This window comes from Coccomyxa subellipsoidea (genome assembly GCF_000258705.1).
Source record: "Coccomyxa subellipsoidea C-169, whole genome shotgun sequence".
NCBI lineage: Eukaryota > Viridiplantae > Chlorophyta > Trebouxiophyceae > Coccomyxaceae > Coccomyxa > Coccomyxa subellipsoidea.
In genome coordinates, this window is record NW_005178027.1 from 709107 (window position 1) to 735394 (window position 26288).

General features: G+C 56.5%; 1 protein-coding gene across 1 annotated transcript; it reads left to right on the forward strand.

Annotated features, from left to right (window-relative positions):
* Positions 1 to 24: 24 nt before the first annotated feature.
* On the forward strand, positions 25 to 24699 carry COCSUDRAFT_83549 (hypothetical protein; the record flags this gene model as incomplete). The annotated part of the gene is made up of 48 exons (XM_005644836.1): positions 25 to 73; positions 1704 to 1753; positions 4125 to 4318; positions 4506 to 5388; positions 5500 to 5682; positions 5805 to 5963; positions 6132 to 6237; positions 6433 to 6496; positions 6773 to 7088; positions 7330 to 7681; positions 7975 to 8218; positions 8514 to 8736; positions 9140 to 9437; positions 9701 to 9930; positions 10241 to 10450; positions 10778 to 10921; positions 11180 to 11486; positions 11928 to 12175; positions 12293 to 12465; positions 12706 to 12922; positions 13209 to 13404; positions 13758 to 13918; positions 14074 to 14208; positions 14390 to 14420; positions 14704 to 14958; positions 15118 to 15218; positions 15420 to 15658; positions 15872 to 15958; positions 16103 to 16259; positions 16441 to 16611; positions 16782 to 16967; positions 17208 to 17414; positions 17621 to 17701; positions 18003 to 18200; positions 18622 to 18732; positions 18968 to 19135; positions 19491 to 19658; positions 19976 to 20133; positions 20397 to 20520; positions 20681 to 20894; positions 21234 to 21499; positions 21865 to 22029; positions 22394 to 22585; positions 22981 to 23129; positions 23255 to 23378; positions 23669 to 23821; positions 24028 to 24345; positions 24691 to 24699. 48 exons carry the CDS (start codon positions 25 to 27, stop codon positions 24697 to 24699), a joined length of 9174 nt encoding a protein of 3057 aa, XP_005644893.1.
* Positions 24700 to 26288: the final 1589 nt, after the last annotated feature.

Consider the following 26288-nt stretch of genomic DNA (forward strand, 5'->3'; position numbering starts at 1 on the left):
CACTCACAATGAAACCCCCAGAACATGATTACCGGGATCGTCTTCCAGTCCGACCTGAGCACATCGCAGAGCAGTATGCACCTGTCGTGAAGGCAAGTCCTGCAACAAACACTGGCAGTTCAATCTGGGCATTTCTCTATCAGTCGCATTTTCAAAGGAGCTTCTTATATCACTCAGTCTTAGAAACTATTGCGTGGGTGCAGCTATGTCACTCGTGTCCAATTTTTTGCGAATGTATGCCTGCAGGATGGAACTTGGACCTTTGGCATGGTGCAGTGCTGGGGAAAGCGGTCCAAGGTGGCAAGGGTATGTTTTAATCTGATAATAGTCTTCCTATTTCTTGCTCTGATACTTGACTTACGAATCCTTGCTTCCGCATGCCATCGTGAAATTGACGTTTCCGCTGTCCTACAGAGTGCTGTGCACATCCCATGTTGCCCCAGCTTCCGCTGGAATCCTCTGAAGTGGCGTGGCATCTGCTTTGGCAGGCAAGCTTGTTGACTCCTCCGCAGAATTGCTTGCCAACCTCAGCATTGCAGAGGGTCTCGCCACTGGATGGTGCATTTGCTGTGGCACAGGACATTCATGGAGTGCTACTGGTTCTCAGTAGACAGAACACGGTGGAGCCGCATGACGCATGCATTGAGAATGGGCAGAGAATACACTGAGCCATTCCAGGGGTTCGGGAAGGGAGACAAGCATGAGATTAGCAGCCTCTGTATGCGCCCCTCCCTGGCTACGCCTCTGTGTCATGCATTCTATGATGGCTTCATTGATTATTCATGTGATACAGCATACGCCACTCCTCTCTATTTGTCAGTCAATGGACGCTTCATACAATCATCACGTTATACGCATCATGACATGATGGTGACTTGCGCAATGCAGGCTGGTTTCAATGCTGCCTGGGGCTGGCACTGACTCTGGGAGTGGGACAGTTCTTCTCGGTCTGTGGAAACTATGGCCTCAATTGTGCTGCATGCTACACCTGTCACACCAGGGAAAAATTCCGCAGGTATGCAGCCGTCACTTTCCCCCTATGAGTGCTTTCGTTTGATGAAAGGCGCTGGGCTGCAATGAGCCACTGCTGGCACATTGAGAGAGCAAGAGCTCTTGTCAATTGACATCACGGGACAATCGTGCTGTGTGCAGGAGATTCGATCTGCCTCCGGCATTTGGCCTTCCACCCGGACTGGACGATTGCCTCGTACACTTCTTATGCCTGTAAGTTGCCCGTTTTTTATGTCATCAAGCCAGCACCACAAACGCCACATAGCTGCTTTATGAGGCACCTGTACAGCTGCCTCAGAGCTCCAAGGTGATGAAACTGATTGGGGCCTCTGCAGATACTGCGCATCACATCAGGAGACACGTGAGGCCATTGCTCGTGGCCTCGATGGGCCTGGCCTGAGGTACCTTCTTTTGCATCCAACTCATTACAACCTGACCCTGCATTTGCCTGGGTGGACAATTTGGGACAAGCATGTCTTTCTGCTTGTCCTGATGCATGAACTCATGAACTCACTCCCAACCAGAAATTGTATTGCCTGGGTGGAGAATTTGGGACAAGCATTTCTATCTGCTTGTCCTAAACCTGAACTTGCAGTGGGAGGCGTGGGACAACATGCCTGTGCCTGAGGTGTCTGCCATGTTGCTTTGCAGTCCGCTAGATGTCCACCCAGACCCCTGGGCCCACCTGCCAGGCTTTGAGGAGGAGATGGAGCACCGCAGGAAGAAGCTGGCTGCCATCAAGGTTCACCCTCAATGTCGTCACCAATGCGGCTCCTGCGTATTATTCAATTTCATAGCACAATTTCAACTAAAATGTGAATGTAGCGCGCCCCGTGGTCTATTTGCAAAATTTTCAATTGGGGGGGGGGGGCATATTTATGCATGTCACTAGCCCAAGATCCCCTTCCGACAGGATGTCTGCATCTGCCAATAAATCAAATTAAGCTGAAGCTCGTTCTGTATGTCTACAATTGCCATTCAGCACATCTTTCATGTCTACAGTTGCCAATACTTGGATTAAATGTATGCAATACGGACATATGATGCCGCTGGGCCGGAGGTTCATTTTACCTTCCTGCATGACGCTCCCTTGTGAGGCTATTCTTTCTCCTCGATCTGGCGCTCACTCTACCTTGATGTGGCTTGATGTCAGATCATCAGGTTCCTCTTACTTCCCTTGATTCGCAGGCATGCGGCGTAAATTTCCTGCCCATGGAGCAGCGCATGACGCGCGATCTGGATGCATGGAAGGAGGGGCATAACTGGCACCACGGACGGCGGCAAAGCACGCAGCTAGCAGACGGGGAGGAGAGTGTGTTTGCCAAGGGAGAGGTGAACGGCATGAGCAGGGATGGGCCTGCCACGGATGAGCATGATGAGCTTGCAGGCCTGTGCGCTGAGCCGGCGAGCAGGAACCTCCTGGTCCGCTCGAATTCTGTGGCGTACTGACTTAGGAATCAGTGGTACTCACAGGCTGAAGCGTATGCATGCATGTGCTGAGGATTTCAGACGGATGTACACTATTGATGTGTACATCTTGTACCAAACACCTGGACGCCTTGATGCAGGCATGTGCTCTAGGCGATTTTGGAATTTAACGATTATCATGATTGAGATTCAAGTCAGAAGAAAGGACCTCCTGTGAGGGCACTGGGTGAATTTACAAACGCATGCTTGTAAAATACTTGTATCAAGCAGCACTGCGTTGGGCTTCCGTAAGCCTGCATCTGAAAGCTTTGGTATCTAGAAATTGCTCCATTCCTCCTGACTCACATCCAGATTTTGCTTTGGCAACAAGTAGCCTTCTAGTACTATTATCTCCCTGGCATTAGAGGACACCAAAAGGGTTCCTCCATCGAGGAACACTCAGGTGCAGGTCTCATTAAAGAATCGTCACGACAATGATAGAGAAGATCACAGGCTGTTCAACTCAATCAGCTATGGGATAGATATTGGAGGTAGAACGTTGCCCTGATGACGAAGGTCAGGCTTAAGAAGGCTGTGGAGCCGGTGAGACCAAGCTTTCTGCTAAATGTATCCGCGGATACGTTGGCAATGCTGATTCACTTTTATCATATGACATCCTTTGACAATGAATGCCTGCATGCAGCCGGCGCAAGTGCGCGAGATTGTGGACAAGGTGATAAACACACCTTTTGATGCCCTCCCCGATGTCTTGGATGGATTCTCCTGGCGCTTCGAGAAGGTACTGCATGCATTTTGATTATGACTTGAACACTATTGAGATTCTTGATGGCACCAGCAGATGCGTCCTTGCTTCGATCATGTGTTAGGAAAGGGTTGTGTCTGCAGGGTGACTTCAACCATTGGGCCACCTTGTTCAACTATTTTGACGACCTTCTCGAGCGTGCCTTGGTGGTAAGACAAGATCTACAGCTGAAATACGACAGCGGTGGAGGGGACATCCCATTCCCCTCACGCAGTGTCCTTGCAATCCTGAGGGTCTCAGCCATCATACTGGAGAACTGCTCAAACAAGCATCTGTACCATTCCTACGAGGTAAGACGCTTATCCCAGAAGATTGAGACATTTGGTGGCCTTTTCTTGGGAGAAGACCTTCTTTTCATGCAGTGTCTAGACCTCAATGGCCGCAACCTTGGCAGACTCTTCCGACCCTGTCTCTAACATTGCATCTCTTACTGATGCTGATGTTGTGCAGCACCTGACAAGCCTGCTGGCTGCCCCGGATCCGGCGGTAGTCATTGCAACGCTGCACACTCTGGTTGCCTTTGTGAGGAAGACACATGCCTCCAGTGTGAGGTGGCACGGATGGCCAGACCTCAACACCCGTCTGTTGGCATTGAGCCAAGGATGGGGCGGCAAAGAGGAGGTGCACAGTCGTGTCATATCTCTGCCCCTTCTTTCAATTAGAGTCCCCTTTCTGGAACCTTCCATGTTGTTTTCTCATGCCCAACTCTTCTGTTTTCATGCAGGGGCTGGATCTGACAGTGTGCACACAATCTGATGAGGGTCCCATCAGACCGGTAAACCTCATGTCCACATTGCTCAGCTTTTGCCCCCTTCCAATGCAGTCAATGTCAATAAAAACTTGCAAATGCAGTCGGCACGCTGTTGAGCATTGTGTGCTGCAGTGCCTGTCGCTGGGGACCACGCTCAACTTCCAGTTCTACGCCGATGCCAGTGATGCCGGCAAAGCTCCGGCAGACAGCTCTGAGCCATCAGGCTTGCGAGTCATCAACCTGCAGCACTTGGACAGGTACCAGGAGAGCGAGCATGACATCCTGCGCCAGCTCGTCCAGCGCTTTGCTGTGCCTGAGAAGCTCCGGTGAGGCTTTGCTGTAAAACTACTGTGCATACTAGAACGCAAATCATATGCTCACTGACGAAAACACCGTGCAAGCCTTGCCATGCCCTGTCCATGTCATGCTGGTGTTTTTTAATCTTCTAATCATCTTCAGTGCAGTCCATGGGCTTTCCTGTGCAGCGATTTAAACGGCCCGTCGCTGCTGCAGGTTTTCGCTGCTGGGTCGCATCACAGTGGCGCGCAAGTTCGGCACGCTGGAGGGCCGCCGCCACCTGGCGCGGCTGCGGCTGCTGTCGTTGCACATCCTGTTCCAGTGCAACCCCAGCCCTGAGGCCGTCGCGGAGTTCTACTCCCAGGAGCCCGAGTTCGTCAGCGACCTCGTTTGCCTGCTCGTCGGCGGAGCCGCCATCCCCGAGGACCTACGCATCCTGGCGCTGCGAGTGTTGGCCGTGCAGCTGCTCGACCGCACCCACCACACGGGGGTCATCACCGCGATCAGCTCCGGCGGCCAGAGCGGGCTGCTGTCCATGCTCATGCATCGCTCCATCGCCTCGGTCGCGGCCGGCGCGGCCGGCGGCGCGCAGCCGGAGTACAGCGTTCAATTCGTGGACGCGCTGCTGACACTCGTGGGCGCGCTGTCGGCCTCTACCTCTGGCTGCAGCGCGTTGCAGGAGGCCGGCACGCTGTCGGCGCTGATGCCGATGCTGAAGGACACGGACCCGGCGCACATCGGGCTGGTGGCCTCGGCCGTGCGCATCCTGGAGGCCTTCATGGACTTCTCCACTAGCTCGGCCTCGCAGTTCCGGGAGATGGGCGGCCTCACCGACATGATCGACCGGCTCAAGCTGGAGGTCGGCATCACGGCTGAGCCCGATCAGGCGGTTACGCCTGCAGCCGCCGCCAGGCCGGACGATATGCAGACGGACGCGCCCGCCCCGAGAGCTGTGGCCGCGCCGGCCGGGCCCAAGTCTGGCGCCGCGGCGCCACAGCCGGGCGTCCTCATCTCATACCAGCGCCGCGTGCTGCTCAAGGCCCTGCTGCGCACCATCGCCCTCACCAGCTACGCTCCCGGGGCATCTGCCAGGCCGCAGGTATATTTGTCCTTGGACATTCTTGCATGTGGTTTTTTTCACATTGGCGTGCTGGGTTTTGGCCAGGTCATGAGGGGCGCAATTACTAAAACAGACTGGGATTGTGTGCAGGAGGAGGACAGTGCGGCGCTCTACGCCTGCCTGCGCAGAATCTTCGAGCGCTCGAGCGAGTTTGGGGGAGGACTCTTTGCCCTGTCAGCGTCTGTCATGACGGACCAGATGCACCATGAGCCCCTCACATTTACTGCGCTCGAGGAGGCGGGCCTGCCGGAGGCTTTCCTCAACACCATCAAGGTACAAGCCTCCTACTGCTTCTCTTTCATGTGTAATTTTGCACCCTGCAGTACTGCATGCACTACCTCCACCAAGTGCATGAATAGTCTGATAACTTACTTTAAATCCTGTTGCTAATGCAGGCGGGTGTCCTGCCATCTGGAGAAGCTGTCTGTGCTGTGCCAAGCACCCTGGTGGCATTGTGTCTCAATGAGAAGGGCCTGGAGCGAGTGAAGGAGAGCAAGGCTCTGGACTGCTTTGTCCCCATCTTCACTACGCCCACATACCTGCGAGCTCTGCAGGTAAGTCTTGCATGTTGTCTTGTACCTGCAAAACATAGTCCTGTGCAAGTGAGTGCCCACCTGTCTCCATGCATTCCTCTGCTATAGATATTGCTTGCAAATGGCGGCTATTTTGTCCTTGTAGCCTTAAAAAAGACTAGCATATCTGAGCTGTGGTTATGGTTGCAGTTCCAGGGAGACACCCCGAGCGCCTTGGGTAGCAATTTCGATGAGCTGATGCGCCACGTCAACTCTCTGCGCAATGACACCGTGGAGATGGTTCTCACCATCTTCCGTAAGCTCTGTGAGATCGGCGGCCAGGCAGACAACAGCCCAGAGGTACTGAACAGCCTCAACCCCTTGAATGTGCCACACTTGCGCATGCGTATACCCCCCTTTCCTCTGCTGGCAATCTGGTCTGGTGAGCGACGGATCCGATGTCATGTGCAGGAGACTGGAACATCAACAAGTGCTCAGCCAATGGACACAGACGACGCAAAGCCTGCAGATGTCACACCTGCAGACGTGGACATGTCAGGATCTGCAGCTGCCAGGTGAGCACCATCATGTGATGTCCTGGTTGAAGGATTTGCCATCATGGGCTCTTCTTGCCTCTTGTCTTAATGACGAAGTTCGTGCATGTGTGGCACAGTAGTTGAATGGAACGCCATCATGGGCTCTTCTTGCCACTTTATATTTTAATGGCGTTTGTGCATGTATGGCACAGTTGAAGGATCGAATGCCATCATGGGTTCTGCTTGCCTCTTGTTTGTATGGTGAAGGTTGTGCATTTACAAAGTCGTGCATAACGTTCTGTGTCTCATTTACAGCTCCAAGGCCGGCAGTGACCGCCATGCCAACTGGCACCCGCACGTGGCGGAGTGCATCATGCACTCGGCGCGCCTGCTGGAGACGATGCTGGCAAACCAGAGCTTCTCCAGGCAGTTTGTGGAGAAGGGTGGCCTGCAGCTGCTGCTCAGGCTCTACACGCTGAAGCACCTGCCGCCAACCTTCGGCTCCTCCAGCGCTGCGCATGCCGTCATGGCCGCCTTCCGCGCGTGCACGCAGCTGCACGGCGCCCTGGTCACCGAGAAGGTCGCTGAGGCGCTGGCCGAGCACTTGAGGACCACCCTGCTCCTGGCCATGGTGTGCTCCATTTGACCTTTTTCCTGCGTATTGATTGCCATGCGTTGCACCATCAGATACACTTTGCAGCTTACTCGCACCCTACAGCACGTGCATTGCATACTGCATGTACATCTTCCTCTCTTCAAGCTTGCCGCTGTGTGTGTCCTTGTGTGTGTTGCTACTGGCCGTGCTACTGGTCGTGGCTGCCCTGTGCTTGAAAGGTTGCCATCGCTGAGAATGCCCCTGTACATGCCTGCAGTCCATCGGCAGGTCGGCGCTGCAAGACGTGGACGCAAAGCGGCGGGACGAGTACACGCGCTGCGTGTCGTCCTTGGAGGGAGTGACCTCCCTCGCCTCGGCCGTCTCCCGCTCCGGCATGTCCATGCTCAACGAGGTGTCCAAGGCCGGCCGCTTCGCCGGGTTGAAAACGCTCGTCCTGGACGAGCCGGTCCCGGAGCTCGCGCTCGCCGTGGAGAACGTGACGCCGGCGTCGGCCATCATCGCGCGCGTGGGGGACCTGGAGCGCATCGTGCACCTGCAGATCGCGCTGGCCGAGAATCGCAAGGCCGAGATGGATGCCGAGGGCCTCCTGGAGGCGGCCAGCGCCGAAGGTGGGCGCCAGCGCCAAGCAGAACTGACAGTCTTGGATGTCTGGTACAGAAAACACTGGCATTAAGGACCTTTGGCCCTCTGGAACAGGATGGCAGTGAAGGCGTGAAGTAGGCCTACACTGAATAGTATGGACAGGTACACGTGGCTATATGAAGTAGGGGCGAAGTGGGTGATCAGACTTGACGGTTTGGTATTCACAAATGCAGCCTTCTGGCCAAAGTGCAGCTTGCAGTGTGGTCACTGGAAAGCCACAGAAAAGTGCAGTGGCTCAGGCATGTGTGCATGCATGCAGGGGTCCAGAAGGCCGCGCCGCAGGAGCCGGCTCCCGAGGCAGAGGCAGCGAGCGCCGTCCAGAACTTTGCAGAGCTGGTCGACGGGCTGAGCATGCGCCAGCAGCAGCGGGTGCTGCGAGAAGCCGCGATGCGCGCCAACCAGGGCCTGCCCATGCCCTCGCGTGCGCTCCTGCTCGCTGCCGAGAGCGAGCGCCTGGCCGAAGACGGCGACGTCGTCGAACCCCCTGCTGCCGGCAGCCCCCGGTGCGCTTCTTTGCATGCAATCTTACACCACATGCTTGTTGTGAACCATAGAGAAAGGCTATCCTCACTCTGCTCTTGCATGGTCCTCAGTACATAGACCCGGAGATCCCCTTTAACACCACTGTGCTTAGTCTGATCTTCACACATCATGATGAGGGCGTGGACTGAGCACGCTGTACCCTCCAAAGTGTGGAATGGGAGCTGGTAATCCACCAGATTTAGATGTTGTATTTTGGGCGCTGTGCATGGGTCTTATAGGAGGGAGGCGTGACCGCGATGTAACAAATGCGCGCAGGGAGGCGTCGGGGGGCCATAAGAACGGCAAGAAGAAGTCGGGCGAGGATCTGGCGCTGGAGGTGCTGACGCACTTTGCGGCGACGGTGCGCGGCTTCTACTCGTCGCTGACCAAGTCCATCCACACGCCGCTGCGCCGTCGCGAGGAGGGCCTGGCCATGACGCCCGCCATCCGCAGCACCGCGCTGCACCTCGGTCTCGTCATGAAGATGAACTGCGAGGGCGTCGGCATCAAGCACTGGGACGGCTCCGGCCCCGACCCTTCCAAGGCATGCCCTCTAGGATGCCCCTTCTGCCCTCCAGCCTTTGCATGGATCAGATGATGGTAATGCTGCAGACAAAGAAACAAGCTTGAAATCCAGTCTGTAATACTCAACTCGAAGATACCTCTGCCCCCCTGCCCTTAGCAAAGGAATGCCTCACATGTCCAGGCCGTTTTGCCTTATGGCGATCCTTGCTGGTGATGTCATCAATCCAGTGCCAGAGATTAGGCGGTGTGGTAAGCCTTAAGGTGCTGGCTGCTTAAGAGTCGTTTGCCTGAACGTCGTTAGTGTAAGCCTCAAATCTGGAAGACTGTCATGCTGGCACGGGCTACGTCTTGAGCAACGGTTTCCGTTCCTTTGGCAGGATGCGGAGGCGTCAAGCAGCTCCGCAGGCTCGCTGCCGCCGGCGAAATACAAGGAGTGGAGCCAGTGGCGGGCGCGCTATCTGAGCGCCATGGTGGACGATCTGGGCGTCGTGCTGTTTGACAACCGCCGCGGCACGTGCCACTGCCTCATGCTCAACTACTGGGTGCGCTGCGGCGGCCTGCAGGCCTTCCTCGCCCAGTTCGGCACCGCCGCGCAGTTCCTGTGGGACGTCACCGCTGCCGAGGCCGCCCTCGGCAGCGCGCCGGCCAGCCAGATGGAAGAGGCGCCGTCCTCCAGTGGCAAGTCACCTCTGCTTCTCCTGTGTAGCCCACATGACCAAATGCAAGGGACATCAAACATGTTTGCTGCTCCACCTCTTGTCTCCAGATGTAACAATGCAAGGGATGCAGAACATAATGTCTTGCTGAGCATCTCAAAGTGCAATAGCTCATGGGCAGCCAATCTGTCGTGGGAAGTACTGCAGCATTTTGTCCACTTCAAGTCCATGCATGCTGAGGGAACGATAATGCATTGCTGAGGGTCTGCTGTGGGTGTGCAGAGGACGCCAGGCGCAAGACAGAGGCGGAAAGGAAGCGTGTGGGCCGGGTGAAGGAGCGCGCAGAGATGCTGCTGGCGTCAATGCTGGCGCTGCTGAACCAGCTTTCTGACTCAGCGCGCATCCTCAACTCCCCCCTGGCCGCCTCCCTGCTTGTGGTGCCCCTTAATGACGAGGACCAGGAGACCAACGCCGCCTGGAGCTCCGCCGAGAACCTGGTCAAGTCACTCAAGGTGGGGTGCACTTTATTTTTCTCTTTTTGAGACAGAAATGTTTGCTCCACAGCCACCTGCTCATTCGTCTGGCATGCAACCTCTGCTCCCACGAATGCAAGCTCCCGCAATTCCTTACAGGCGCTGTGGGAGGCGGCTATGTGCATGTTGACATTACACTCTAAAATGTTCAACTGAATCGGGCAAGCCGCACATAGCCGCCTCGCGCAGTGCTTGGATATTCAACGGCGCAGCCTGACATGCTGCATGGTTTCTAGCTTTGGCATTCATGTGGAGTTTGATTTGAGACGGGTTTGTGCACGTGTTGCAGTCAGCCATCCTGGACGCGGTGCTGCCGGTGTGGGGCAGCCCCTCACTGGCTTCCTGCAGCCCCCAGAACACGGGCGCGGTCACCAGCATCCTCAAGCACTGCACCGAGGCCGTCACCCCGCCGGCCAGCCGCTCGGGCGCCCGCGGCGCGCCGCCGCCGGACCCGGCCATCGTGCAGCAGGTCGTGGAGATGGGCTTCAGCGAAGAGCGCGTCAGGGAAGCCCTCAGACGGGTGCGCAGATTTTTGTTTGAATTTGAATCTTACGGTACTTACATATATAGCGTAGCAGGTACTAAGTGCTCTCCAAGGTAACCTGCATGATTTGAACAGCCATATATACCACACAGCAGCGGTTGCATGCATTCAGAGATGAAGGAAAGTACCCTGCTCCTACGCGCTGTATCTGAGTCGACAGCCATGTCTTCATTGCTTCTCTCTTGGTCATGAATGCATTCAAGACATGGCCGTTCACCTACACACAGCGCATAACAAGTTATGTTCGATCAGCAAGTTCCTGAGCTGGCAGTCCTGTGGCAGGTGGGCCACAATAGCGTGGAGCTGGCGATGGAGTGGCTGATCAGCCACCCCGAGGAGCTGATGGAAGCTGCGCCGCCGGCCCCTCAGCCCCAGGCCGACCAAGTGCCCGTGGTTGCCAAAGCCATCAACCTGGCTCCTGCTCAGGTAAAACACCCACTCCCCCATGTGCCAGACTTGCTTTGTCAGGCGATCGGCCTATGTCAGCCATTACGTTCTGCTCAGGTTCTTATTCTGTTTGTCGGGCTGCCTGGCTTGGACTCTTACTGGCGCTTCACAGAAAGGGTTCATCAGCAGCCCAGCAGGTTGAGGATCTGTCACAGCCGCCAAGGAAAGCCAACTGAACCTCATGAGGTCACCGAGTCCAACAGATCCTGTGAGTTGATGTTTATAATCTTCCCGCAGGCGCTGCTGAAGCCCAAGAACGAGGCGCCCAGCACAGAGCAGCTGGTGGACGGGGCGGTCTCGGTGCTGGAGCAGGTGCCAACGGCAGCCTTCTCGCTGGCCGACCTGCTCAAGTCGCACAGCGCGCAGCAGGGCTGCCGGGAGGACGGCGCCGTGATCGCGCGGCTGCTGCAGCGGCTGCACAGTGGGGACTCCTTTGCGGAGACCGTGAGCGGCCAGCCGGCCGTCGGCCTGCTCGCGCCCGCGCACTTGCTCGCGTTGCTCTGCGACGACGACCCCGGCATGCGTCGCGCCGGCGCCAAGACAGGTGCTTACAACTGTCCCCCATCTTGGCCAGGAATGAGCCTTAGAGCGCCACAGCTGCACATCATGGAAGGTGTAGTACCGAAGAAGGCTCCTTCGTACGGGCACCTCTTGTTCACGAGGTCCAGTTTCTTGCGCAGCAGGGCCTCGTGCGGTTGCTGCGGTCGTCCACAGGAGCCAGCTTTCTGCTATGGGTTGGATACTTAGGGGCGGATGGATTCAATGCCACAAATTGGGATGCAAATTTGAGAGCATCCGAGCCAGCAGGGTCTTGTCCGCGCGGTCCGTACTTTGCACCACCTTCCAAGCTCCTGAAAAGTTGGGAGCTACAATAATGGTGGTCGCGCAAGTGGCAGAGGAGGAGTGTGAATGCCTGCAGGTCTGCCGAGCGTGGTTCTGGGGCTTTTGGAGGCATGGGTGGCCGCGCATGCCACCCGGCCGTCAGCACTCAAGGGGCTGGGCACCGGTGACGTGGAGCCCATCCCTCGCTGGGTGGACGCTCTGCTGCTGGTGCTGGATGCCTGCACCCGTATCGACTGGCAGGCTCCGGAGGCTCCTGCCAGTGCCCCCGAGCTTAACAGCGTCAATGAGCCTGCTGCGCCGGAGGCAGAACAGGCATGCCCCCTCATCTGCATTTTATGCTATGAGCATGAGATGATGATGCTGATGGTGGTGGTGGTGGTGGTGGTGGTGGTGAGATGATGACATGATGATGACGATGAGCAGACCTCGGCAGAAGTACGCTGCCTTACAGTACGCAAGTCAATCCCGACATTCAACAGTGGTGCTCATCGGATGCTATTGTCACAGGGCATGGATGTGGATGCACCGGGAGCTCCTGAGCAGCCTGCAGCCACCACCTCTGCTCCAGCAGCGGAGGAGGCTCAGGCGTTAGAGCAGCCATCTGCCCCTGGGCCTGCCGACACAACAGCCATGCCTGAGCCTGCGCCCAGTGTGGAGGACGTCTTCAGGAAGCTTCCAAAGTGCGCCACTGTCTCCACATCCCTCCCTGAGAAATATCCATGCCATGCTTCAACTCTACTAGTCTCTGCATGCCCTGAGCCCAGGTCTTGTTCTTATGCTCTTCCTCAGCCAAAAGCTGGCCATTCACATTAGTCTGAATGTCGAATATGTTATGATCAATATAACCAATTTTGCATACCTTGCATCTCCTGAATTCCATAGTCCGCATGTGACAATTGATGGTTCTGTGGCGCGTGCAGGCATGAGGGCATCCTCTCTGAGGAGGAGGAGGACAGGGCAGTGAGGGTGGCAATGGCGCTACTGCGTCATCTGCATGCCTGGGGCGCTGTCTACCAGGAGCCCAAGGAGACCCCCACTGAGGCAGCTGCCCTGCAGCTGCCGGACCCCCCCTCCTCGGCCCAGGGCGTCCTGCTGCTGTTGTCTTGCCTCACCAAGCGCCACAGCATCGCCCTCAAGGTGACCCGTCCCTGAGTCATGTCACCTGCCTGCCTAAACTTGTACGCCCAGCATTTTATTCTATAGGCGAGCACCTATTCCCTTTTGTAAGTGGGATGCAGAATGCGAAATGTTGGTATTTTTGCTCAACTCAGAAGACTTCTTTTCCCAGCTCTTGAGAGCCGTGAGGACTGATATGATTACAAGTAGTGGCTTTCCTGTGATCATATAACAGAATGTTCTGGCTTGTGCAATTGATAAGACTATCTTCCCAGCTCGTTATATCCAAGCTGACGTGATGTCACAGGTGCTGGCTGGGAGGGGCCCCAAGCTGATCTTGGAGCTGCCGCTGGCCTGCTTCACGCCGGATCTGGAGCCCTACATCAGCGCCATCATGCGCCACATCCTGGAGGACCCCGTCACCCTGCAGGCTGCCATGGAGGCCGAGATTCGTAGCACCCTCACCAAGGGCCGCGCCCCCAAGCCTAGCGGCTACCCTTCAGGTGCGCCCTGGTGTTCAGGATGCACCACCTGAAATTTGCAGAAATGAGTGATCATGTGGCGCAGAAGTGGGATGCTGGATAAGGACGCGCAGGCTGATCTAGCAGCAGATGGGTTTATGGTGAAGCTGCATGGACACTGGCTTACATGTGCATGCAGAGGAAAATGACAACAGACCTTGCTTGGCCTAAGAAGTGTGTCGATACGCTTGTTGAATTGTGCTTCTCCATTGTCCTGTGTGGAGAGCCCTAATCCAAATTGCCGCAGCAATGTTATGCACCTGCAAGAGACTGGCAACAGCCTCTGGTGAAGCCTGTGGCATGAGGTTTGAGTCTTGGTGGCATGTGCGGTGCAGTGAGCCAGCAATCCGATGGCAGCATGCCTGTGAAGCAATTCTTGCAGACATGCGCGGCCGTCATCAACCGGGAGCCCACTGTGTTCTTTGATGCCGTCCTTGGGACATGCACCATCCGTGAGAACAATGGGCGGCCACTGGTCGTCCTGAAGAAGGTCAAGGTGTGCTCTCAAACATCAAATGTCAGATAAAATTGCCAACCCTTTACAGCCAAGTTCGCATGACAGGACGCTCCATTGGTCGGCAAGTTAGCAGGTGGTCAAAAATGGACGCAGCAGAAATATAAGCTCACATTAATTTGTCATCTATCGCGTAGGCGGATGGCGCAAAGCTGTCTGATGACAAGAAGGATGGTGATGCGCCGAGCGGGGGGCCGCCAGACTCGAGCACTGGCGGAGCATCCCGAGGCAGTGGAGCCTCTGGCCCTTCTGCTGCCACCCCAGACCCACAGGTGAGCGGTCTTTTAAGTATTGGAAAAGAAGAAAGGACTGAATTCATCAGGGAAGTTGCGGAAGTCTGGAACAATGCTTTTGGGAGCAAATCAGAACATGTTAATTGAAGGATAAGTGGGTGATTCCGTGGCTGGGCTTGTTGATGGCTGGATGTCGTAAGTTTACTGCTTTTGCCGGCAGGGCAATCCTGCCAGCTCCTCTGGCGGCGTGGGTGGGTCAGCACCTGGCGGGTCGACACCCGGCCCAAGCGGCAGCGGCGCTCCCGCTCATCGCAGGGATGGCGGCAGTGCCAGGCGGCATGGCGGTAAGTGTATTTTACTTCATGAAAAGGTCCCCATCATTTGCAGTGCAAGTCTGACCAACGTATAGTCTTTCAGGCAGCATTCGGGACGGCATGTGTCGAGCTGAGCAGTCTCGAGGGGATTGAACATTTTCTTGATGTCTGCTGTTGGTCCTGGCGCGTTAGTAAGACTCAAGGTGGGTGTCTGCTGCAGGAGCTGGGGGTGGTACTCCAGGGGGTGGTCCTCCGGGCGGGGGGCCAGGTGGGGGCGGCGGTGGTGGCGGTGGTGGGGGGAAGACCCCCAAGGACAAGGACAAGGAAAAGGAAAAGGAAAAGGACGGCAAGACACCAGGTCGGAGCGGCAAGAAGGTGCCGAGCAACTTCGTGGAAGTCATCGACACCCTGGTGGACCTGGTGCTGCGCTACGAGGGGCCCTACTCTGAGAGCAAGCCCAAGGACCCCAGCACAGGTGCTCTTTGGCTCATGCCTTGGCTTGCTGCAAATTCGATGTCTCCTCATGGAAAAATACTGCCATCTGGCTTCTTGTTGGTGATGGCCATCGCGTGACATGCAGCACGTCAAAATGGTGCATCGCGTAACCACTCATCTTGCTCCTGTTCTGTCACAGGTGCTGCTGCAATGGACACAGACACACCAGCAGCACAGCCGAGCTCCAGCGAGGCACCATCTGCGGATGTGACACTGTCGGCGGATCTCGATGTCAAGCAGGTGAGCACTGCGCGCTTGACAAGTTCCCTTGTGGTAGTCTCAGTAATGCAGTAGGTCTTGGAACCTCCAGAGTGGGAAGTATGCGCCTTGCTGGGAGAAGACGGCAGATTCAGAACGGACTTGTGAGATTGCAATCGGTAGTGCAAGGGTTTATGTTGTCAAGTTGCGTGCTGTTCTGTAACAAGTATTATCTGTGGACAGATTGCTGCGCAAGTGGAGCAAGCCGCGCGCGCCAAGTCGCTGGAACACAGGCAGCAGGAGAAGAACATGCTGGTGCAGTGCATTGCGCTGAAAATGCTAACGGACTTCACGCTCATGTACAACGCGTGTGTCGGCGTGCTGCTCAAGCGCGATGCGGAGGGAACGCGCGGCCGTGGCTCCAGCCCACCATCCACCCCTGCTGCCCCCAAGCTGGACTCCGCCCAGAACCTTCTATTCAGGTGGGAATAGGAAGTCACCCTCAGGCTTACACCTCAAGCATTAGGTGCCATCATTGAAGGGTTATGCAAATGAGCCCATATTTCAGCTGTTGAAAGTGCTACACATTGCCTCTTTGGGCAAGCATACTGGAACAGCAAAACTATGAAGCATTCAATGAGGTGCGATGTGAATGCTGATTGGTGGGGTATGGCGTGCAGACATGTGATGCACAGGCATCTGGTGTTCATGCCAGAGCCTGAGGTGAGCATGCAGCCGCTGGGCGAGCAGACCTCCTTCTTCCTGCAGGCCGTCTGCATCAGGTGTGCTGTCACATTGCAGACAATTTCCCAAATTTTCCCCTATTTGAGACTTTGATTACTGCAGTTGCCCCGTTCTCAACCCTTTGTCAGTGGTTATATACAGCAGTTGTGCAGCAGCCTCAAGCGTCTGCCGTGCTGCCCCAGGTCTGCGGAGGGGAGGAAGCGCATAATCTCAGAGATCGTGCGCACTCTGAGCCCCAGCCCTGACCAGAAGCCGCCTGCAGCCGGGGGCATGCCGAGCGCAGAAGTGCTGGCCACCATCCCCTTCAAGCAAAAGGACGGCTTCCCACCACCCTACAAGGTCAGATAGCTTCACAGTCTTAATGTCACTCTTGCGTATATTCCAGCCCAGAAAATCTCCTTGAAGTGTGTTTGCCATTATAGCTCCAGCAGATGTTGTGCATGGAGAAGTGCATCTGCTAGGGAGGTAAACATGGTAATTTTGTGTGTATTGACCGTGGATGCGGGTGGGGTCTGTGCAGGTGAAGGCCTTTGTCGAGCTGGCAGGGTCTCTCCTGTCAGCAGGCGCCGCCAAGAGCCAGGCGGGCCAGCCCAGTGGGCTTTCAGGGGAGATGCTGCGTTGCATGCGCAGCGCAGGGGTCATCAATGCCCTCATTGGCGCCCTCAAGCTCATCGACATGGACCATCCAAATGTATGCACGACTCAGTCTTTGTCATGCTCTGTGCATCCATTCATTTATACCTATCATTTATCTTGCTGCAGGATGGCTCAAAGACAACATTTCTCTCGTCTTATTGCAGGGCATGACTGAGGGTAGAGTGGATAGTCAGAATTGGCTAAATTATTTCTTAATGATTGCAGGCTGTCAAGAGCATCACATCCATCTTGAAGCCGCTGGAGATCCTGACTCGCGCGCTGCCTCCGTCCCTGCTCGGAGCCTTTAGCAGGCAGAGCAGGCAGCCGAGGCTGTTTGACAGGACCACTCTTGGCGGCGTCTTGGCGGCTGGGCCGTCAGAGCCGGACGTTGAACGTGCACTGGCAGCACTGGTAAGCGATCTTTGGCATGAATGTGTTTACACCTGGATGCACTTCCTTAAAGGACCCACCCAGTCGTTTCAGGCAACCAAGAGTAGGTATGCCTGACCCACAAATGTTCTCACAGCTCTAACAAATCTGCACATTGTCAGTCATCACACTGAAATCATAGAGCTGTGGCAGGGGCGAATTCAATTAGCATCGTTGATGGGGCTCCTGGCCTCACAAAAGAAATTGTATTGCGCAATGCAGGAGGGTCCTTCGTCGGGAGATGAGCCGATGAGGGATGCTCAGGAGGAGTCGGCGGCGGCCGGCCCCGAGGCGGTGGCGGCTGCCGAGCGGCTGCGGCAGGCCTTTGAGCGTGATCAGAATCAGGACGGGGTGGACGGCCTTTCGCGATCCGTAGAGTCGGTCATGGAGCAGATCATCGAGCACGCCTATGGAGAGGACGGCATGGAGGTCAGCTGAAGCTTGGTCATAATTTCCTGAGACCTTTGGCCCACAGTCCTTGAGAAGTGGGAGGTCTGCGTGAGTACTGAATTTTAATTTGTGTTGTGGGCAACCACGGAAAGAAGCGCTGACAGCGTTGAGGCACTTTTGTAGATCTTATCTGGGGTGCTGGTAGTATGTTGCAATGTTTCTTAGCGGGCCATGCATGCGCGCAGGGCTTCCCGGAGTCAGACTCAGAGGGGGATGGCACCGACGAGGACGTCATCGAGTCAGAGGAGGATGACGCTATGGGGGAGGTGGGGCCCCTCCTTCAAGTCCCCCTTCTGCAATATCCCCTCTCCCACTACCTCACAAGTGGCGGCTGACCACCCGCCTATCCCCCTGCACCGCACTCGCCTCCCGCTGGCAGCTGTTGCCTGTGTGAGGAAGCTCTAACTTACACGCCTGTGCCACTCGCACTTGTTTTGCAGCGCTCAGCAATTTCTACTTGCATAGGACCTGTGGCATGGGAAAGAGATGCACCGCAACAAGCGCTTCTTGCCTTGAGGAGTAATGCAGATATTTAATATCTGGACCTGTTTACCCCCTGCGCCGCAGGAGCCCATGCCGGACATGACAGACGAAGAGGATGAGGACCTGGAGGGCGCTGAGGGGCCTGATGACGAGGATGATGATGACGATGATGATGATGACCACCACCGACATCATCACCGACATCACCACCACGACAGCGCGGACCAGTCCGTGTACAGCGACGACGAGAGCAGCAGCGATGAGAGCGGGGACGAGGATCATGTGAGAGCTTTTGTGATGTATCGCTGACCTCCTCTGCTACCATGGGGTCTTCAGGAAAGTTGTCATCACTGGTGGAGCGGGGACGGTGCTGTTTATATGCAGCACTGGCTTCCTTTGCACCATGTCCAGGGGGGCACTGACAGCAGGCTAGCGCAGGAAGAGCTGCATGTGTTCTCTGCTGTAGCACCGGCTTCCTTGGCTGCCTTGATGCCAAGAGCACTTGTCAGCCGTGCTGGAGCGGAGAGGCCGCCATCAGCACTGCACATATTCTAAACTGTAGCAATTTCTTCCTCTGCTGCTGTGCACGTCCAGGACATTTGTCAAAGATGCAGGAGCGGGTAGAGCAATATATGCATTAAATAGATCACGGTATTCCATGCAGTTTGAGGAGAAGGAGCGATGTTTGGGTTGGTGGGCGCAGGAGGTGGAGGTCATCTTTGACGACATTGAGGAGGATGCCATGGTGGGGCCCTTGATGGGGGACGACCAGCTCATCATGGAGCACGGCGGGGACGAGGATGGCAGCACAGAGGTGCGGCCACACATGCCAAAACCCCTCCTGTTTTCATGACGCAGTACTTTTCACGCTTGTGAAAATGATCACGATCTCCAGCACCTGTTCTAGGGACACGCAGACGTTGCACCGCAAGAGATAATGCCGAGAATCTAGCTGGAGATGATGCACACCGAGTTGCTGCAATGTGGTGCAAGGTACTTCCTTGTTAAGGAGGAACATGGAGCAGTAACAATGTGTGTTCCGTGCGCAGGATGAGGATGACATGCATGATGGGGGAGAGGAAGGGGACGACCACGGTCACTATGAAGATGGTGACGAGGACGATGACGTGGACGATGACGAGGATGAGGACGGTGAAGACGGGGAGGACTTTGGCATCGACGACCTGCCCGCCATGGAGGACCACGACTTCCTGCTGGTGCGTTCTGAAGCTCTCGAGATGTGAAGTTCTGTTGGGGTGTGTATCTGCTCTTGGGCACCCTGCCACAGAACCAGCACAGCGCGGGTCTTGCTCTGATATGTGCGGCTCTTTATAAACTTGCTTCCGTCTGGAGACTAATTTCCTTGCACAGGCCGCAAGGTCCTGTGAATGCTGGTCACACAAAAGGTGGCTTCTTTAGGGCCTCTGCTTGTTGTACTGGATGAAGTGTGCAAGGGAACGCTGGTCACACCAGGAGTCTGTACATTGGGGCATGTGCACATGCAGTGTAGGATGCGCATGCGAGTGGATGTGCTCATACCTACAAGTAGCTCAGCAGCATTGTCATATGCAGGAGGATGATGAGGACGGCCTGCTGGCGTGGCCGGAGGAGGATGGCATGATGGGCGACGAGATGTTCCACCCCAACCCCCACCCCCCGCGGTGGGTCGGCATCCCCCGCATGAACGGCACCCACAACCTCGCGCGCGCCGGGGCCGCAGCCCAGCAAAACGCTGTCGAGGTAAGCACCAATCTTCACCTCCACCATACATCGGGCATTGTGCTCCTACACACGCATGAAATATTTGTCAGAAAGCGGGCATCCCCGCCTGAAAGAGGTGGAGACCAAGAAAATGGAGCGAGGAGAGGAACACAGATGCTTCTTTTGATTGGTAGTGGCCGCAAGGAAGGAAAAGCATTGCAGTGGAGCAATACCCCTGCAATCATCTCCTCGCCGGGAAGCAGGCATGCGCGCCTAGAATGCAGGAAGGCAACCAGGAGTGAAAGAGGAGGAATAAGCAAGGGTTGTTCAAGGCAGTGGGTGTGGCGCGTGCGCAGATGATGGTGAATGAGCTGCTCAACACGGGCGCGCTGGGCGGCGTCCAGGTGGACGGCCGCGACCAGCGCTTCCGTTACCGCATGCGCGCCACGCAGCAGCCCAACGGCGCGCCCTCCGCCGCCGGCCTCCCGGGCGCCACCGGGGCCCCCCGCCACAGGTGGGCTGTAGTGCTGCTACCTTCCTCTTACCTGGCTGCAGGGGGACTCTGCACTGGGATTTACTTGAATATCTACCTGGAAAGAGTGGTTTCCTTGATCCAAGTTGGTCTCGGATACCCTGTGGCCTCAGCAGAAAGCATGTTACCAAACAGTCATGCCTTGCGGTCTTCTGTGCCGCTTACAGGTCAGTCAGAGCCGTTCTTGAACAAAGTTGCTGTGGAATGTTGTCTAGTGCATTGACCAGCTGTCTCTGCCATCACAGGCTGCTACAGAGGCCGCCAGCGGCGCCCGGCGCTCGGAGCGCTGCAGACGAGGGGCGCTCTGCCAACGAGATGCGCATCATGCGGATGAACCAGCCCTTTCCGGGACTGTTCGGCGCCGAAGATGTACGCCACCTACCCTGCCTCATATCTAATGACCTAGTAGCATTTCTCACGCATGTTTTTTTCGCATCGCTCCACAACTAGACAGCTAAATGATACCGGGGCTTTTAGCTTCCCAAACAGCTGTAAAGAGGCTGCGGCTGACCCGGCATTGGTGGTGCAGGCGGCCGGTGCGGGAGAGTACTGGATGATCACGGCGGACAACGGGCAGCGGGGCTTCCCGGGGCCGCGCGGAATCATGCTGCAGGCCCCCAACGCTGGAAGCCTCATCGACTTCTCGGGAGACGTGCTGCGCACCCCCGGCGTCATGGCCGGCATGTCCAACTGGTCCAACGACGGCCAGCCGCCGTCCGCGCTTGAGTCCACCCAGCTGGCAGGTGAAGCTTTCTTCAGATCCCAATCCAACTGTTCTTCGAGGGGTTATGAAAGAGCAGGGCATGCATGCCATGAACGGTGTCACAAAAGGAGACAGGATCACGCTCAAGCTTGATGTTGGGAGGAAAGCCTTGATATCCTCCGTGTAAGCTTAATTGGGGTTGAGAGGTAAGCCTTGTATGAAGCCTCAAGCAAGGCTTTTAGTGAAGAATTTCAGCCCTGATCTCTATAGGTACGTTCTTGGCCGTTGCTGCCGTGAACTGCGGAAAGTATTGTCCACAAAGTCAACTTCTCTTGTTTGACATTCAGCCACAAGTCTAAACATACGCTTGGTATTGCAGGGCAACTGGAGCAGTCTCTTGTGGAGACCCTGCGCCAGCATGCAGCCCCTGAGGAGGCTGAGGAGCACCAGGCAGGAGCGCCGCCAACGGCGGCTGCTGTAGATCCGCTGCAGGAGGCGCAGACGGCGATAGCCCAGGCTCTGGAGCGTGCAGCTGGCGGGGAGCAAGTTGAGGCAGGGCAGGACATGGACCGGGTCCTGTCAACGATACAGAGGCATCGCGAAGAGCTGGAGCAGGCCCACGCCAACATGGAGCGCAACCAGCAGGTGATGTGAACTTCCTTTTTTTTACAAATTTTGACTGCTTTGACTAAGTACTTTGAGCAACCCTGGCCAGCTCATAGACCTTCCGAGGCACTGGGGCACTGCTGAACAACATTTGATAGACTGAGGGCGACCTCCAGAAACATGCTGGCTGCTGGCCAGCTTTTGCTGGCGCTTGAACTTGCCATTTGTGCAGCTCTCACTTGCGGATGCTTTGTGCTGAAGCTGCACAGGTCAGGGCAAGCAGCAAAACCTGTTTGTTCTGCCGGCTTGCCACGAGCATGTCCCTGGTGAGTGAGAGAAGACCCCAATTCCCGAACAACGTTTTGATGTGGATTGGCTGACTTGAGACAACTTTTCCGCTGCAGGCGCTGCGGCAGATGGACGAGAGGCTGCGCAACGCGCCACCCGACCTGCAGGCGCTGCTCAACAGCAGCGCACAGGTGCGCCAAGCAGTGAACGCTCTCCAGGAGGCCAGCCGCGCTGCCGCCGCCCTGGTCTCCCCTGCAGCCGCCCCGCCCGCCCCGCCACAGGTGACAAATCTCCTCAGCTGTGGCTGCACGACCCTCTCCGTCAGTCATGCAACAATGCAAATGAGGGTACACACAAGGTGCTGTCGCCCTCGCAGCCGCCCTGCATGCTCTGACACAGACAGCAACTTCTTCAGCTCTGCATGCATGGCACTCTCTGCATCATGAAGCAAAGCAAATAGGAAAGGATGAGGGGCTAAGGCCCTGGCTGAGACGCTATGCGTTCATAGGTAGGCAGCGATTCCTGAGGACTGAACCTCTCCACACTTGGCAGTGACGCCCTCAAATCCGTCATGCAGCAAAATTGGAGACGAGCGATCTTTGTTGACGTCTCAAACAAATCACACTGTGTGCCCTGCGCCAACAGGCAGCTGCGGGTAATGCCGCCCGCAGCACACCGCAGGCAGTGGCGGCTGGCGTGAGCGGCCAGACGGCGTCGGAGCAGCAGAGCAACGAGACGATGGTGTCTCCGCAGGACGCAAACAGGGCGGCCGCCAATGTGGCAACCAGCCTGGAGTCCCTGCGCCAGAGCATACGCAGTGTTGACGCCGTTCCAGAGGTGCGCACTTGTAGTTTAGATTGGCAAGGGATGCTGAAGACTGACGATTACCAGTGGGCAGTCTTTAGCACCCCCTGATATAACATGTAGAAATAATATTCTACATGTGAGGGTTTAGAAACTGCGCCCTCCTCTGCACATCTGCTGTGCACATGAGGCCTCGCTACAGCTCCACATGTTGGGATATATTTTTCTGTGCTCACATTTGGTTGGGTTTTGCTGGGAGGGGCAGTCTTAACGGCAGCTGGTCTACAGGTGGCAGCTGGTCTACAGGGAATTTAGCTGTTATAAGTTAGACAGTCTCTTGAGACGAGGCGATGAGATTCTGCTCGAGAGTCACGCCCATGCTGATTTACCAGGTTCTTGTCAGTATTGACCATGTTGGATGTCTGCAGGACCTGAGGGAGGCTTGGGAGCGGCTGATCCTGACCTATGGAGAGCAGGGCGCTGCCAGACAGGGCGAGCAGATGCCAGCCACCGCCCAGGCGCTGACCGATCCACAAGTGGACATCATTCGGCAGTCCTTGCGGGACAGAGTGGGCGGGTACGCCTTCTTCAGCCAACTCTGCAACCTGTTACCTGTCAATTTCTCAATTGTCTGGATGACAACAGATGTGCTGGGACAAGGTGAGTCTGTATGTTGTTCTCAGCCCCTTCTGCATGCTGCAGGAGGCTGCGGGAGAATGGTTCACAGGCAGCCGCAGCGCAGTTTGAGCGATTCGTGGCCGGCTTTGATCCCCGCAACATCGCGCAAGTCCCTGCGGACATGCAGGCAATGATCAATGCCATTGAGGTAAGCATCGCTCGCTGCTGCACCTGTGACATGCATGACATTGAGCACCCACAGTGTCTCTGGCAATGCTGCTTGGATATTCTGCTGCACATTAATTGCTGCGTGTTGTGTTGCAATGCCATTCAAATTCCATGGATGATCACGTAGATACTGAAAAAGTGGTGATGGCACAGAATTCTGCGCGGCCACAGCCGACGCCTGAAGGCCCCCGAAGATACAGGGGAAGAGTACCTCCAGGCAGATCTCTGCTGCCTCCCTCCACACCTGCATCAACGGATGCCCCTGCAGAGAGGCCCGCATCGGCGCAGCGTGCACAGCAGACGGCGGCTCAGCCGCAACCGGAGGGCGAGCAGACCCCGGCTGCCACGGCGCCTGGGGCGTTGCCTCCGCCTGCGCCCAGGCGCACCCGCTACCAGGCCAGGCTGCGGGGAACGCCGCCGCAGGTGCGCACACACACAAGCCTGTTGTTTGCATCCCAGTAATCCACCGATCCCTTGCTCTTTTGACTTGCAGTATCCTGCCTCCTGTGTGTTTTGACCAGGGGACCTTGGGCAGTCTTCAAAATGCAGAAACATTTAAGTATTGGCTGATGTTTTGAAGGGAAGTTCAGGGGTTGTTGTGCTAAACATAGGCCCATCTTTTCTTGCAGGACGTTGCAGAACGCGATTCCAGCGAGCGGCTGCGCACCGGGCTGGCCGCAGCGCTCGCCCGGCCGCCGCAGCGGAGGCCGGCGTCGCAGCCGGCCGCGCAGGGACAGCCGCCGGCCGCGCTGTCAACCGCCATCGGCGCGGAGCTCTTCAGCTCTGCCATGAGCGCTGCCATGTCCGGCATGACAGCCTCCGCGCAGCCAGCACCGGCCCAGCCGCCGCCGTCGCCACCGCCGATCATCGGGGCCAATATGCTGAGCGCGGCACTGTCTGGGGCCGCGGCCCTGTCATCCTCCGCCGCTGAGTCGCAACCGCAACCGGTGAGGCAGCCCTCCTCTTTTGTCCATTGGTGCCCAGCAGATTCGTGTAGCTGCTCAGCTACTTAATCTCACACATTTTCAACCTTTCTAATTTGCTGCCTCTGTCGAGCCAAAACGGCCAATTCGAGCTTGTCTAGAGAATACTTTAGCGGGTCACTTATGTTTGCAGAGTCAGTCCGCGCTAGCATCTGAGGATTGTGTGCATTGCGCCTGCTCTTCTTCTCGAGAACTTTGGTTATATCAAGGACCACATGATGTTTGCACAGGGGAGGGATGTGGAGATGGCGAATGCAGTGCCGCCATCAGAAGCTCTTGCCGAGCGAAGCTCTCCTCCTGCGTCTTCAGGAGCAATAAGCCTACCTGAAGACCCTGCAGAGCTCGCTCGGGCTCTTGAGGTACGCTTACATTTGAAGAAGAACAGCATCTCCCAAAATGCTGCACCTGAAGCATCTGCATCATCATACTTGTTGGAGACGCTACAGCCCCTGGAAATTTTGCTGAAAATCATTCCAGAACGGGTTGCAAGGTCTGCTCTGCAAGTTTTTTGATGGAGGTGCCTGAGGTGTGGATGTTTGGCATCGGCCTTCTTGGGCAATTTTTGGCGGACAAATTCATCACCATGACATCATGACAACGACAATCATGCTGAAACAAAATTTACCAGCAATCTGCTGACGTCGGTCTGTGCAGGGCACGGGTATCGATCTGGAGGTGTTCCTGAGCATGCCGCCAGCGCTGCAGCGGGAGGTGCTTGGGGACGCGGGTTATCCCACTGATGCTGCTGCCGGCTCTGCAGCCGCCACACCCGGGGCACCCTCAGCAGAGCGGCCGCAGCCGATGGACACTGCCCAGCCAAGCGCAGAACCAGGGTCATCTGCAGGCCCAGGTGCGCTACTGTTCCCCATACTCTAGCTTCAAATTTGACATTATCTTCTTTGCAACCGTGAAAGTTGCAGGCAGATGCAGTCAATATGGTGCTCCAGCGGTCTCCAAATCTTGCACGATTTGAGGACCGCTAGTATTGCCATTTTGGATGCAGCTGAGGCTTGCAAGCCTCTCTGTATGTGTATTGTGTTATCAATACATACCCCACATCTTAGAGATGCATTGTGTGGCGTGCAGCAGAGGGTGACGTCCCCGCCGGTGCATCGGGGCCGTCCGCGCAGGACGGCTCGGACGACGAGATGGCGGGGATTGACCCAGAGTTCCTGGCGGCTTTGCCGGAGGAGCTGCAGGCCGAGGTCCTAGAGGCGCAGCGCCGCGAGCGCCGGCAGCGCCGCGCCGAAGCCGAGCACGCCGCCGCCCAGGTGATTTCCATCTTGGCATGCCCTGATGCTCATTGCAATCTGGAATTTGGAGGCAGATAGAATGGAATTTTGGGCTCCCTTGCCTTCAGCCTGTGTCCCGGTTGAGGCCTTCCACCGACCGCCTGGTGATCAGCATGCACCGGTGCTGCTCACCATGCAGTCTGCTAGAGGCTCACAACCCGGAAGATGGCAATTGATGACTGGAGTCCACCCTGTGCCTTTAATTGAAGTTGTTCTGTTCTGTCTTGAGCGTCGATGAATCCTGCCATGCGCGTATTGAGCAGGCGGCTGCGGCGGCGGGGCAGAGGGGCCCGCAGGAGCTTGATTTGGCGACGACGCTCGCGAGCTTCCCACCGGAGGTACGGGACGAGGTGCTGATGACGGCGGACGAGGAGATGTTGGCGCAGCTGCCGCCAGCCATCCTGGCCGAGGCCCAGGCCCTGCGCGAGCGCGCCCATGGCCGCCTCGGCGCTCGCCACGTCGCTCCCCGCCCCACTCTGCCCAGCGAGCTCAGCGACGCCGCCCTTAGGTGCGTGGTCCTCGACTTCCCCTGTGCACATTGATCAATACTAGTCTTAATATATTAGGCTTACTGTCGAATTGCCTCCACTGCCATACATGCGATCCCCTGGATCT